The sequence below is a fragment of the Solanum stenotomum genome, chromosome 7 (assembly GCF_019186545.1).
Source record: "Solanum stenotomum isolate F172 chromosome 7, ASM1918654v1, whole genome shotgun sequence".
NCBI classification, from domain to species: domain Eukaryota; kingdom Viridiplantae; phylum Streptophyta; class Magnoliopsida; order Solanales; family Solanaceae; genus Solanum; species Solanum stenotomum.
The window spans coordinates 2,343,626-2,358,595 of NC_064288.1; the positions used below are offsets into that span (position 1 = coordinate 2,343,626).

Here is a 14,970-nt window from a genome sequence, read left to right on the forward strand (position 1 = left end):
GACCTATAATTTTAAAATTTTAATTATTTTTAGTGATAAGAACCTAAATGTTAAATTCGATCAAATTTATATCTTAGATCCACCTTTTTGTAATAGTGCACCCATCATCTCAAAATCCTGGATACGCTATAACACTACCATCTTGAGATGATAGATGATACTAGATATTATTGACTAATTTCTAACATTTCATAATTTTACCTATGTACTATCTCTGTTTTAGTTTATGGTGTGGTGTTTGACTGAACACAAAATTTAAGATTTTTTTTTTTGAAATTTATGATCTAAAACAAGTTACGAACATTTATATATCTATAAATCATTTCATTCACCATTGAACGACAAGTTCAAAGTTGAAGTATTACCTTCTTTTAAATCTTAAACCATAGTACTAAATCTTCTTTTCTTGTAGCACTTGCATTTTCCTACTCATAGTTAAAAAACATTATCAACACTATTATATCCTATTTCAATAAATGCAATATGATATTAATAAGAGACTTCTTATAAAGTTGAAGAACTTAATACTTGAGAGGATAACCAGACAAATGATTATATCAACTTGCAATGTTTCAATCCACTCCACATTCGTCATGTCCTGTCTTGTTGACATCTCTACAAGATTTTATATATATATAGTCCTCAATATGTGTGAAGATAATTTAACCATAAATTATTTTCATAGGTCAATCATTTTCACCCTTTATGGGCACATCAATCATTATGTAAATGTCCACATTGTGTGGTGCCCTACCTTCTTTGTGTTCTTCTTCATTTGATACTCTATATTATTCTGTTGGGTTACTTCAAAGGTACTACACTAAAAATGACTTAGCTAACTTTTAGCCAATTCAAACAGGCTCTAAGATAGTTATTTGTTTGATTTTTTAATTCCTTTTTTGGTATTTTTAAAAGGTGGTTAGTACAAGCTATTAATTGGTTAACTAACGTTACTCATGAAGCCTTCAAAATTAGAACCTAAGTTTTGATTTTGTTTATTAAGTAAAGGTATTATTTAATTCTTTTATTAATCAATATACGTTGATTTTTCAATCTTACCAAATCCAAATTAACTATTTTCTTGATATATTCTTGAATTTTTTTTCTTTGAATTTCCATGGGTCTATATTTTTATTTCTCATTGACTTTTCAATATTAATTCTATCACATCATTGTCTTGACATTTCTTCTTATTATTATTATGCCCTTTCGTTCTTGGAATCTCTTTTTCCTTTGTGTTATCAAGTGGCTGGTATCACTATCAACTAAAATTGATATGGTAATTAAGTGGATTTAATTTAATTATCTACATCATATTGATTCCTTGCAGCAGGCTGGTTGATTTATTTTTTTAAAATTATTAATTCCACTTATTATATAGCCTGCTCTATAGTTAATTTTATTATGTGATCCAATAACATAAAATTATTTCAAATTGCCCGCAAGGGCATGGTTCATGAGTGGTTGGGACTTGGGAGGTGGATCTCTCACGTGGGAGACCTGGATCGAATCCAGCCTCTATCTGCTACTCAATTATCATAAGATCGTCACATGAGATTTGTCTCGTGCAATTTATATATAATGTGTAATTTGCGAACTATTTCACGATAGGGCAAAGATAATTGTGATTGTAGGTTGCCTGGGGGTTAAAAAAAAAAGGTTAAACTTATGAGTAAATAATTAGGTAAATTGATTGAACGATTTATTCATATTAGTTAGTAGCCCATGAGCACGGTTCCAATAATATTATGCTAAAATTTTAAATTATAACTATTTTCATGTATGCTTTCCTTTAGAGTCTAAAAAATAGTATGGATAAAGTTTTTCTTAACAGGAAAAATTGATCTATTGAGAATGAGAGTCAATTTAAATATTGATTTCATAAAAGAGGAAAATTATAATTTTACAAAATTCTTCAAGTATAAGGACATTCACAAATTTTATGGTATGAAAAGTTCGAGTCATGGTGCTTTATGCTCTCTATTTTATATTACTTGACTCATATTGACCTTATATATCTGTTAAGAAAAGTAATTAGAAACGTATTTTACAAAACTAATCTTATTAATAATTCTTAGAAATTCTACATTTGACCACAACCATTTTATATAGTTACTTAATACTTACTAAAAGTAATGTACGAAAAAAATATATCTTTTTTTGCAATATTAAAATGAACAAATAAAATGAAATGTCTATTTTCGTTATACGGATTAAGTAGAATGAAATAATTTTAAAAATTGTTGAAAAGAAAAATATTAAAGTGCTAGGAAATATAAAACTAATATATATATATATAAAGTTTTACCAAAAGCAAAATCATGTAAGGAGAGGTCTATATTAGAATTGTTTTGTTGATGCCTGAAAGTGAAAAGAGAGAGCAAGGTGAGCCACATCAAATCCTTTTCTTAATCAATAAAATTACATCATTTTATTGTAATTACAATAAAATCCTCATGAACACAAGTTGCAAGCAGTCGTGTTGACGAAAAGCTGCTTGCTTATTGTCATTTATAAAATATATTGGTTGGGAGATTGTGACGAAAAGTTTCTTGCTTATTGTTATTTATAAGATTGTAAAACATATAAAAAATATTGATCGAGAGATTGTCATTTATAAGATAGTAAAATATATATTAAAAAAATATTGATCGAGAGATTGTCACTGATAATTCTTGTTGCTGTTGTTCCATTTATTTTAACAAAAATAAAAAATCATATGATAATGAAAGTTGATTATTGAGATGTAGGAAAGTAATGAGCAAAAAACTATTAAACGGATTGATTAGTGACTTGGCAAGCTTAAGGGTTAAATGCGCAGGTAGGGGTGCACAAAATCAAACTGTAAATTGCATCAAATTGATAAATTGAGTTAAATCGAAAAAAAGTTGACTAGTGATTTAGCTTGATTTTTAGAAAAACAATATGATAATAAGGGTTTAATTTGGTATTAACTAAAAAAGTCAATCCGAGTTGTAATTACAATAAAATCCTATTTTTAGAAGGTGTTTGGATTGACTTAAAAATTGGTCAGTTCTATTTTTAAATCAGTTTTTGATTTTTAGAAATGTTTGACAAAAATAAAAATAACTTAAAATTAAGTCAAAAGTGACTTAAAATAAGTTAGGAAGTGTTTGACAAGTTTAAAAATAACTTAAAAATAAGTATAAAAAATAACCTAAAATAAGTTTAAAACTAAGAGGGTGTTTAGATTGGGCTTAAAAGTTGGTCAAACCTATTTTAGTCAGTTTTTGACTTCTGGAAGTGTTTGATAAATATAAAAAATAACTTAAAATAAGTCAAAAATGACTTAAAATAAGTGATGAAGTGTTTGACAAGGTAAAAAATGACTTAAAATAAGTTTAAAATGATTTAAAATAAGTCAAAATTCAAAAGTAGGTCTCCCCTACTTTTTATTTTTTGATTTAAAAGTTATTTTTGTTTGACTTTTTTATTTTTAACTTAAAAGTTACTTTTTAAAGTCAATCCTAACGGGCTCTAAAAGTAGGTCTCCTCCTACTTTCTTTTTTTTGACTTAAAAGTCATTTAAATTTGACTTTTTATTTTTAACTTAAAAATTATTTTTTTAAGTCAATCCAAACAGTCTCTTAATCAATAAAATTACATCAATTCATTGTATAATAACAATAAATTCTTCATGAACCCAAGTTCCGAGCAGCCATATTGACGAAAAGTTGTTTGCTTATTGCCATTTATAAGATAGTAAAAAATAATTATTATTGGTTGATCTGTTACTTGATCATTCTTATTGCTAAATATCGTTATCAGTATTATTGTTATAGTTGCTATTATTATCATTATTATTACTTAAGAGATGCTATTATGTCGAAATCTTCAATAAACTTCCATTTATATAAAAAAAAACACGTCATATGATAATGAAAGTTGATTAGGACCGACCAACGTTCATAAAGTTACATAAATATTAGAAGAAAAAATAAAAAATAAGAAGTAACACGAATACACGATGTATAATATTAATCTTAATTCAAGTAATAAAATAATTTTCTTCGACAATAATTGACATGTAGGAAATAAAGTAATTAGCAGAAAATCATTAAAACGGATTGAGTGACTTTGCAAGCTTAAGGGTTATTTGTATCAAACCGCAAATCACATCAAACTAATAAATTTGAGTTTAATCAGAAAAATTTTGACTAGTTATTTGATTTTTCTTTTTTTTTAAATAAAATATAAAAAATTAATCGTGATTTGATTTAGTATCTACTAAAAAAGGTCAATTCGAAACCAAATTAATATACAATTTTTAAAAAACTTTGATACATAAAAGTAGTTAGAGTGATGTAATTTATAATTATTTTTTATTCCTTTTTCATAATTTTATATTTTATCATATTATTTTAAGTTTGAGAAAGAATTTTTAAATAGTCTAATAAAGATTATAGTCCGTAAATATTAATAACTTTAATAAAGTTCAAATTGAAATCAAATCAATAATATAATGCTAAAAAAAAATCCACTTCACTACTAAGAAAGTAAAAAATGATAATAATATTATTAGATATTTATTCTTTAGTTTTACATTAATTTAAACAGTTAAAATACATAAAGTTTCACATGTTTCGAAGATGGGTCACACTAATTCCTTGGCAGCCAACAAAGCCTACCCTAGTTGATAGTAAAATTACATAATTCCCATTTAATCATTGCATATATTGTAAATCTCATGACATGTCACAAAGAACTTGGAATAATTTGGCTCATAAATTTTACATTTTCTAACAAAGGTGATTTTGTATTTAAGGAAATTCAAACTTGAGATCTTTAATTTAAAATGAAGAAATATTTATTATTTCACACTGTATATATTAAAAACAAATATTTAATCAATTGCGTCTCAATATTAGTTATACCAAGTCTTTTTTTAAAAAAAATTGATAACCAACTGTGGATTTTTTTATTTCATCGCATGCACCTCATGTCTTTTTTAAATTATGTATGCAGAAAGATACATACAAAGAAGGAAATTGTTCTTTATTCTCCATTTATTTTTGTGGGACCTTTTTTCTTATTATATATGAAAAGCAAAGTGTCCCCTCATTAATTTAGAACAAATTATCTTTTTTTTTTNATAATATTATTAGATATTTATTCTTTAGTTTTACATTAATTTAAACAGTTAAAATACATAAAGTTTCACATGTTTCGAAGATGGGTCGCACTAATTCCTTGTCAGCCAACAAAGCCTACCAGGGGCGGATTTACGTAGGACGAAGGGGGTTCATCCGAACCCCCTTCGTCGAAAAATTACACTATATATATAAGATTAAATTTTTAATATACGTGTATATATATAGTATTGAACCCCCTGAACATACACCAAAGGCGTAGCTCAGTGGCGTTGGGGGTTCAGGAATTCGCTCTACTGCACGCGAGGTCGCGTGTTCGAATCCTGGCAGAGGCATTTCTTTTATCAGCTTATATTTTAGGCATTTTAATTTATTTAAAAATATAATAATGCAATCAGAAAATGATGTTTAGATCCAAAAAATTAAAATGCTGATTGGAAATTTAGGATTTATTAGTTTAATCCCTAATTATAAAGTCAAATATTAAAAAACCCTTTTCTTCTTGATTCGACAGTTTAATCCGACTCGTTTATATCCGATTCGACCCGTTTAATTTATTTGTGGATATTATTTACATGATTAATTTTTTCATTGAACCCCCTTGATGAAAATCCTCCCTCCGCCACTGAAGCCTACCCTAGTTGATAGTAAAATTACATAATTCCCATTTAATCATGCATATATTATAAATCTCATGACATGTCATAAAGAACTTGGAATAATTTGGTTCATAAATTTTACATTTTCTAACAAAGGTGATTTTGTATTTAAGAAAATTTAAATTTGAGATCTTTAATTTAAAATGGAGGAATATTTAGTTCACACTGTATATATCAAAAACAAATATTTAATCAATTGCGTCTCAATATTAGTTATACCAAGTCTTTTTTTAAAAAAAATTGATAACCAACTGTGGATTTTTTTATTTCATCGCATGCACCTCATGTCTTTTTTAAATTATGTATGCAGAAAGATACATACAAAGAAGGAAATTGTTCTTTATTCTCCATTTATTTTTGTGGGACCTTTTTTCTTATTATATATGAAAAGCAAAGTGTCCCCTCATTAATTTAGAACAAATTATCTTTTTTTTTTAAAAAAAAATTGTTTTCTATCGATAATTGTAGAAAGTTAGGAAAAAGGAGTGACACACATGAAAAAAGATCTCGCAACGGTAAAATAGGTGAATTTGCCCTTATTCTGAAAGTTTTACAAGTGCCCTTTAGTAAAGGTGATTTCGTATTCGAGGAGACTCAAATATGAGACCTCTGATTAAAAATGAAGGAGTGTTTATCACTTTACGACAATCCTTGTTAGTGATATCTATTTAGTTATTTATTATTTATATGGGATCAACTTATTTTGTCGATTGGATTGATTTTAAACGCAACTGTGTATTCTATACTTAGGCCCTTTATTTATGATAATAACAAATTATCATTCGTGTCTTTCTCTTCATTTTCATAATGTTTGGATAACTTGTAAGTATTCCTATCTAATCAAGTCCAACACAATTAGAATATCAAATTATGTGAAAAAATATATTTTTTGTTCAAAATAATTTTTTAGACGGTAGGCTAACTATTAAAATAAACTGCAAAACAAATAAAAATATTATTTACTAAACAATTATCATAAAAAAAAGGGAAAAGAGTCTGAAAAATACTTCAACTCTGACCGAAATTGTTGTTACGATACCAAACTTTATGGAGGACCTTTTACCTTCTGCACTATTTAATAGTGTATTTTAAAGGTATATATGTGCCCACGTGGACACATTACTATTTAAAATGATGCAATATTTATGATGTCCACGTAGACACATATATACCTTTAAAATACACTATTAAATAGTACAGGGGGTAAAAGGTCCTTTCCAAAATTTGGTATCATAACTACAATTTCGGCCAAAATTAAAGTATTTTTCAGNTATTATATATTATACTTGGGCCTAAACTCTCTTTTATAATATAGTAGAAATAGAATATTTAATGATAATATTTGATTTTATTTTTACTGAATTTCATTTAATATTTTACTGTGAAAAAAATTTAATTAAAAATAAATATTAAAGTAACTTTAATAAGAACAATTTAATAAACATAACAAAGTCTTTTCTAACTCTCTGTGTCAACATTATTTGTTCACTATTGACTTTACACACTTTTTAAGAAATTATAATAGAAGAATAATTTTATTATATCATCCTTTGAATAATAAATACTATGTCTTGAAAAATGTAATATAGAAATATCGATAATTAGTGATAAGGGTAAATTCGAAATTAAATGTGAAATTATCTATTGATTTTACAAAATGGACAAGTATTATCGGACATCCCAAAATAGTATAGTGGACAACTATTATTTGACGGAAAAAGTATTTTTTTGAATTTTATGTTTGGTCGAACTCTAGAAAACAACACATAAATTGAGACGAAGGAATACCAGTTTGTCAATCTTAGCTGTATGTGGTCTAATAAATTCATTAGGATAGAGAGAGGCGTGTGTCGCTGAAATTATATATTCATAATTACACATATTCCTTTTTATGCATGGTTCCCTTTTGATTAATTCTTACGGTATATGAATGAAAATAACAATTAAAATATTTCAAGGATCATATACTTAATAATAACTAATAATAACTAAAAATAGGGGCAGAGTCAAAGTATAGTGATATGTTTGGGCTAATTTGGTACATTTAATCTAAATCATGTACATGTACTAGTATTTTTTTTAAGAAATTAATTGCATATACAGGTAATTAATACTTATATGTTTGTACTTAAAAGAAAGTATAAATTTAAATCTTTATATATTATGTTACTTAATATATTTTTTCCTCTCACAATCACTAATTAATTCTTCATAAATTTATATAATTAAAATTTTCTTTATACAAAGTCATTAATCAAGATGTTTACTACAGAGATTCCGTAAAAATATTTTTAGCATTATTAATTCTACGCACTAACCTTTACTGGACAACTATAACAGTCAATTACCACCTCTTGATCCACTATGGCCATCGACATTTATAGTATAATAATAACTACTATCATTATCAATTACCATCAGCCAAACAACCACCGTCGCATAGTTATAACCATCAACTACATGTAAAAGAGTGAGTATAATATTGAGTTGGATATAATAATTAAATCAAAAGTTATAATTTGAGTGAAATTATAAATATAAATATCTATGTAGGCATGTCACGTAGATACCAAGTAGACGCCACATAGGATGATAATGAGACTTAACGGTCCAAGAGTAAACGACAAGGGTAAATATATCAAAAAAATATAACAAAGGGCAAATATAACCCTTTTCTGAGACTATAAGAGCAATATGATCATTTTCCGTTAATTTTATGAACTGGACAAATATTATTGAACATGCCAAAATATTATAGTGAACAAGTAAAGATAGACCAACTATTAATTTTAATAAGTGTCTTGCTAATAAGTTCAACATCGACACATTCTACCAAATCAAACCAAAATAAAAAAAGGAAAAGAAAAATTAATAAGTCACCATAAATAAACACTAAAATAGTCAATAATAATAAATTCTAATTGACTCCAAAGTTGTCATCTAGTATATTTCCATGTATATATATACTCCTCATCTTTTACCTTTTCTCTCAACACCAACAAATTTTCTTCTCAATTTTAGTCATGGCAACATTTGATAACCATGAAGAACCTATGGTTATCATTGTTGGTGGTGGGCCTGGTGGTCTTGCTACATCTGCATGTCTAAATAAATTATGTATACCAAATCTCATTCTTGAAAAAGAAGATTGTTACTCTCCTATGTGGAAAAAATATTCTTATGATAGAGTTCATCTTCATTTAGCTAAACAATTTTGTCAACTTCCTTATATTCCTTTTCCTTCTTCTTCACCTACTTATATACCAAAAAAACAATTCATTCAATACTTGGATGACTATGTTACTCATTTTAACATCACCCCTTTTTACAAAAGAAAAGTTGAATTTGCTAAATTTGATGAATTTACTAAAAAATGGAATGTTAAGGTTAGAAATGGTAATTCTGATGAAATGGAAGAGTATTTTTGTAAATTTCTTGTTGTAGCTACTGGTGAAGCTAGTTACCCTTTTACCCCTGATGTCCCTGGATTGGCAAGTTTCACTGGAGATGCTTTTCATTCTACTCAATACAAAAATGGTGAGAAGTATAAGGGTAAAAATGTCCTAGTTGTTGGTTGTGGAAATTCAGGCATGGAAATTGCACTTGATCTTGCTAATAATGGTGCTAATACTTCCATCATTGTTCGAAGCCCGGTAATCAATTAATTTTATTTTAAATATTTTTCGTTATATTATTCTTCTATCCTAAAATTTAGAATCCCAAATTTCTAATCCTGCTTACAGATGCACTTGATATCAAGAGAAATGGGATATTTGGGGTTAATGTTGTTGAAGTACAAAGTTGCATATACAGTGGTGGATACTATAATGGTGATGTTAAGTAAGTTAATGTATGGAGATATAAGCAAGTATTATGGTGTGAAAAGGCCAGAAGAAGGACCATTTGCTTGTAAAATAAAGTATGGGAAGTACCCTGTTTTTGATGTGGGGACTTATAGAAAGATCAAGTCCGGTGAAATTCAGGTAACATAAACTGTTTGATTCTCGAAATTCGAACTGTATCTGATTCATGTGATTAAAAAAAATGATGGTGACAGGTGTTACCTGCAATGAAAAGCATAAGAGGAAATGATGTTGTGTTGGAAAATGGTAAAATTCATCAATTTGATGATATTGTTTTTGCTACTGGCTTTAAGAGAACTACTCACAATTGGCTTCAGGTGGGTAACTTATTTTGTTTTATATTATAATAATAAATTGTCTTCTTTGTTGTGTCATTTTCCTCTTTTTTCTACATTTGCTTTTTTGAAGAAAATGACAATAAGTTGAGATGATTTTATAAACATTTTTTTTTTTCACTCTATGTGTGTTTGTTGTGTAGGGAGATGATTATCTGTTGAATGAAGATGGATTACCAAAGTCAGAATTTCCACAGCATTGGAAGGGGAAGAATGGACTCTATTGTGTGGGGTTATCAAGAAGAGGACTTTATGGGATTGCATTTGATGCCCAAAACATAGCCACACATATCAACGCTCTGCTCTCTAAATAATTATTTATTGCTTTTGTTGAGTGAAAGTTTTTAGAGTCTTAGACATGAAGGGATGTGAATGTTGGTTAGTTAAATTAAATTATGACATTTAATTTTTTTTATGCAATGTAATGTGAGTGAGAGAATTTAAGATTAGTAGTAATCTTAGTGTTGAATTTTGAGTATCGACTCATGTTTAAACTTCAATTGAAAATTAGTCAATTTAGTATTAATTGTTAAATCTTTAAAATTAGTAAAAAAATTATTACTAACTTATAATATGTAATTCAAATTAATAATTTATTCATTAAATTTTTCTGAATATTTTTGTGATGTATATTAATATTAATTCTAGTTTACTTTAATTAAAATTAAATTTACAATAAAGTAATTTAGGAGTTCGAACGTTTACAACATGAATCCCAAAAAGTTGTTTTTGTGTAATTTATAGATACAATATTGAAATTTATCACATATATTGAGATGTCACCCCACCCAGAATATCAAGAATATCAGGGACAACTTAATAGGATGCGAGACCTAAAACCAAATTTTAAAAAAAGAGATCTTATCTTTATGTAATCACTTATACATTCTAATAGTTAATTATAAATTTGATAGTTAATTCTCTCTTTCAATTGATAGTATAATTTTTTTTTTTTGTAATTTCAATTGATAGTATAATATTTTTTTTGTAATAATTCATAGGACTGAAATAGTTATATATAAATTATTATATGTTACATAATACCATAAATATTTATATTATAGGTAAGTTCTTATTGATCATAGTCTTAAAAACTTTTTAAATTGAGTCAATTATTACACAAAATATCAAAATTATTCTAGAAGTAGTAGAAATATTTATAAAAAATAGCATCAAGACATCACCTAGTATGTCAATTATTGGAGTATTATTTTTACTTGTATAATATTTCGTATTACCTTTAATTATAAAAATCGGTCTAACTCATCAATATTGTAGTGGCTGTTACGCTTCATAAGACATTGGAAAAAGACATATATTCCCCCCCGAACTTGTCTCGAAAAGTCAGTTACATATTTTAACTATTCTGACGATCTATTACACACCTGAACTTGTTTAAAGTGATATTAATACCCCCTTTGAAGATGACATGGCAGAGAAAGTGTCTCAAATTGTCACCCACAAAATATAGAATGTCAAAAATTAATAATTACATACATTTTAAATAATTTAGATTTATTTGGAAATAAAAATAATGATTGATATATGTTTCAAATTCTTATTTGTCTCAACAATTTTTTGACATTCATCCCTATTCATTCATCTGATACCTACTACTCCTGCATGTATGGTTAGAAATGCACATGCCATATACATTATTTTATTAATTATTAGCATATAAATGGCCAAACAAGAACAGAGTTGAGTGGTTGTTTGGATAGAGACAGTGGCAAATGTTATCGGTGGCCCCGAGGGTTCCAAATAAATAAATAAATAGATTGTGCTACTACTAGCTTGCAAGCATAATAATAACATATTTTATTAAGACTCGCTTTGTATATTTCTTCATGCTAAAAAATAACTTTCTCAAAATAAATACTCCTATATGTTTTTCAGTTACCTGTCGAAGTTTTTTCACAAATGTAACCACATGTTTTGGTATTAATAATTTTTAGCCACGTTTACGCAGTTCAATTTCTTGTTTGGGTCAGATTGTAAATATACCCAACAATATTCTCAATAAAAAAAATCATAATATTTTATAATTGAATTTATAAATCAAATTTGAATTGTATAACTAAATTATACTATCCAAATTGCTTCGAATTTGTCCAACAATTCGAGTTGGACCGATTTGTGCACAAGCTTAGTTATTAATAGTTAGAATGGTGAGGAAAAATGAAGGAATATGTCTTATTATAGTTAAGAATTAGTGCTAAAATATAATTTTATAAATTTGAGAGTTAAAAGAAAATTGAGGGTGAGAGCGGGGATGAGGGAGGTGGTTGTTTTAAGACTTATCATATTTATGTTTGATGTGAAAATTAAAGGAAAAATTACTCCTTATATGTATTTAAGATCTTATATTACATCATATAAATCTATTAATTAGGAATTACTAATACAATAACTTAATTACTAGTGATAACAAATTCAAATTAATTAATTTAATTTAAATTTAATTTATTTTTTTATTTTCGTATTTAATATTGGAAAGAGAAAATAAGAAGCATTTTTTATAGCAGTTACCAAGGTAATTATCTAACTACAATTTAGGAATTATAATGTTACATGTAGGGGTGTGCATTCGGTTTTTTGGTTTGGTTTTACACTATTCGGTTTGGATTTTCGGTTTTTGGTTTTGTAAAAGTGTAACCCAATCCGATCCAAAATAAATTTGGTTTGGTTTGGTTTTTCTCTATTCGGTTTGGCTTTTTTCGGTTTGGTTATTCGGTTATGTCAATAATTAATAACATATATAACCAAAGTAATAATATTTAATCCCTTAAATATACTTTCTAATATAAATCATAAGTAAAACTTAAAACACAATACTTATAAGTATACCTATTGTAGATGTAATTCAAACATAAAAGGGAGAAGACACAAGTACCCCCTAGACTATGACCGAAATCNATTTGAGTGGGAGTGTTAATGTTGATGGATTCAGAAGAATCTATGGTCATAACCAGAGGAATGAAAGCCGTTCAATATTATGTTTCATCCACATTCAACCATATTTCATCCATAGTTCTCTTCTCTTTTAATTCATTTTCTATGTTTTTGTACTATTTTATTTTATTTTGATAAATTTGCCTTAAAAATCAAATAAATTTGTTACACTAGATGTGACAACTTGCCCAAGACTCTCAAGAAGGATCTAAGTTGTAGAAGCAAAATTTGTCGCGAAGAAATTCAAATTTGAAAAAATCAAGCTAAGTTGAACATTGGTAATAATATTGGTTATCGAATTATGTATGAAAAATGATGCCCAACAAATTTGTACATTAGTAAAATTTTATTAATATATGAAAACTTTATTAAATTTGATTTTCACATTTTAGCTTAATCTACCATTTTTAACCAATTTATATACCTGTTAAATACACTAATTGATATTTATGTTGAGTTCATATTCATTTGGTCTTAAAACAGGTATCAAAGTTTTTTTTTTTAATTATGCATTATATGAAATTGATATATAATATGGTATGTTCACTTTTGGAGCGTAAACAATATAAATCGAAAACTATATGTATATTGAATGGATATATAAATAGTATGTATGGAATAAATAGACAAATTGGTTTACTTAATCTTTTTATATCAGTTATACATGAACACGTTTTATATGTAATGTGTATAATGACTATAAAAATTAGCATAAAAATTGATGCTTAATAAATTTTGTATTTTATTAGTTATTTATGAAATTATTATACAAATTAATATTTATGGATTATGACATCCAATTTAGAAGATATACTTTAAATTATATAATGAATGAAATCGGTTTATCAAGTGATTTCATATATCATATGGAATATGTATAATGTATGTAAAAGTTGGTATGCAAACTAGTAATCACCCATTTTTATATTTTATTAACTATTTTAGTGTATGAAAATTGTATACAAATTGGTATCTATAAATTGTGATATTTATTTAATTTATATCAATTTATATACTAATTCATACACTATGATACCAATTTGATTTTAGAATTCATGTTATCGATTTCCGTATTGAATCAAGATTGAATGAACGATACCATCTTCGTACTGAAAAAATAATAATAAATTTTGTTATATTTAAAGATTTAAATAAAAAAATAAGGGATGAAAGTGTAACGACTTGCTTCCGTCATTATAGAAAAGTCAACGGGGAAAAATTTTGAGCCGGAAAACTTTTTGGTAGTAACTTGAGAATTCTTAGCCTAGTCCAAATTTGGACGAAATCGAAGTCAATGAGGTCCAGGGAAATCTGGTAATGAATGAGAGATCTAATTATGTAATTGATCACATGAGTAGATAACTAAGACGTTAAGGAACTCGTATGACTTTACAGAATCGAATTCGGGCGAGTAGAACTTCTGAAACTGGCGTGGGCATGTGATTTTTTTGAACGTCCTGGTTTGAATGTGTGTTGTGAAATGAGGGCTTGGAACTAAAATTTTGAGGTTTTGTTTTCGTGTAAGCTGCCAGGGCGAGATTATTCCCTTCAGGGCTGGGCAGATGTGGCGGGATGGGGACCGCCATAGTGGCTCAGTCACGATTTAAGTCGTAATTAAAATTCCAAAATCATTATTTTCTGCAAGTTTCGTTCTCGAGAGCTAGGAGACGACCCCTTGACAGTTTTCCACGACTTTCGGTGCTAAAAGTAAGGTTTTCACTCTCCAAATTCATTTTTCGATTCGTAGAACATAGAATCTTGATTATATATTGTTGGGGGAGGGTTTTGAATTGAATTGGATGGTGGAAAAAAGCCTAATTGCACCTTAGGTTCATAATTTGGGCCTTGGGGGTTTGGGTTTGTTATAAATCGGGTGAATTAGTCCTTAATTATTGGTCCTCGTATTGAATTGATTGTTTGTAGACCTAGAAAAAGTGGAACAAATCCTGAAAGGGAAGAATCAAGTTTCTTAGAATGATTCAAGCTTGTTTTCGAGGTAGGTGATAGTTTGATTTCTTGTTTGTGTGATGTATGCTAGCAATTGCTTCAT

The 14,970-nt window shown here is 27.4% G+C and overlaps 2 protein-coding genes and 1 long non-coding RNA gene across 3 annotated transcripts in view; 1 reads left to right on the forward strand and 2 right to left on the reverse strand.

Annotated features, from left to right (window-relative positions):
• Positions 1 to 14,970, reverse strand: part of LOC125871041 (piezo-type mechanosensitive ion channel homolog) — a 320,324-nt gene that overhangs the window by 82,218 nt on the left and 223,136 nt on the right. The window lies entirely within an intron of this gene.
• On the forward strand, positions 8,759 to 10,388 carry LOC125871091 (probable indole-3-pyruvate monooxygenase YUCCA10). Its single transcript, XM_049551688.1, has 4 exons — positions 8,759 to 9,423; positions 9,514 to 9,753; positions 9,828 to 9,950; positions 10,112 to 10,388. Exons 1-4 carry the CDS (start codon positions 8,794 to 8,796, stop codon positions 10,280 to 10,282), a joined length of 1,164 nt encoding a protein of 387 aa, XP_049407645.1. The 5' UTR covers positions 8,759 to 8,793; the 3' UTR covers positions 10,283 to 10,388.
• LOC125871094 (uncharacterized) overlaps positions 8,821 to 14,970 on the reverse strand; it is a 33,755-nt gene continuing 27,605 nt past the window's right edge. Inside the window, exon 2 of the long non-coding RNA XR_007446969.1 lies at positions 8,821 to 9,022. This is a non-coding gene — a long non-coding RNA (uncharacterized LOC125871094). The remainder of the gene's footprint in view (positions 9,023 to 14,970) is intronic.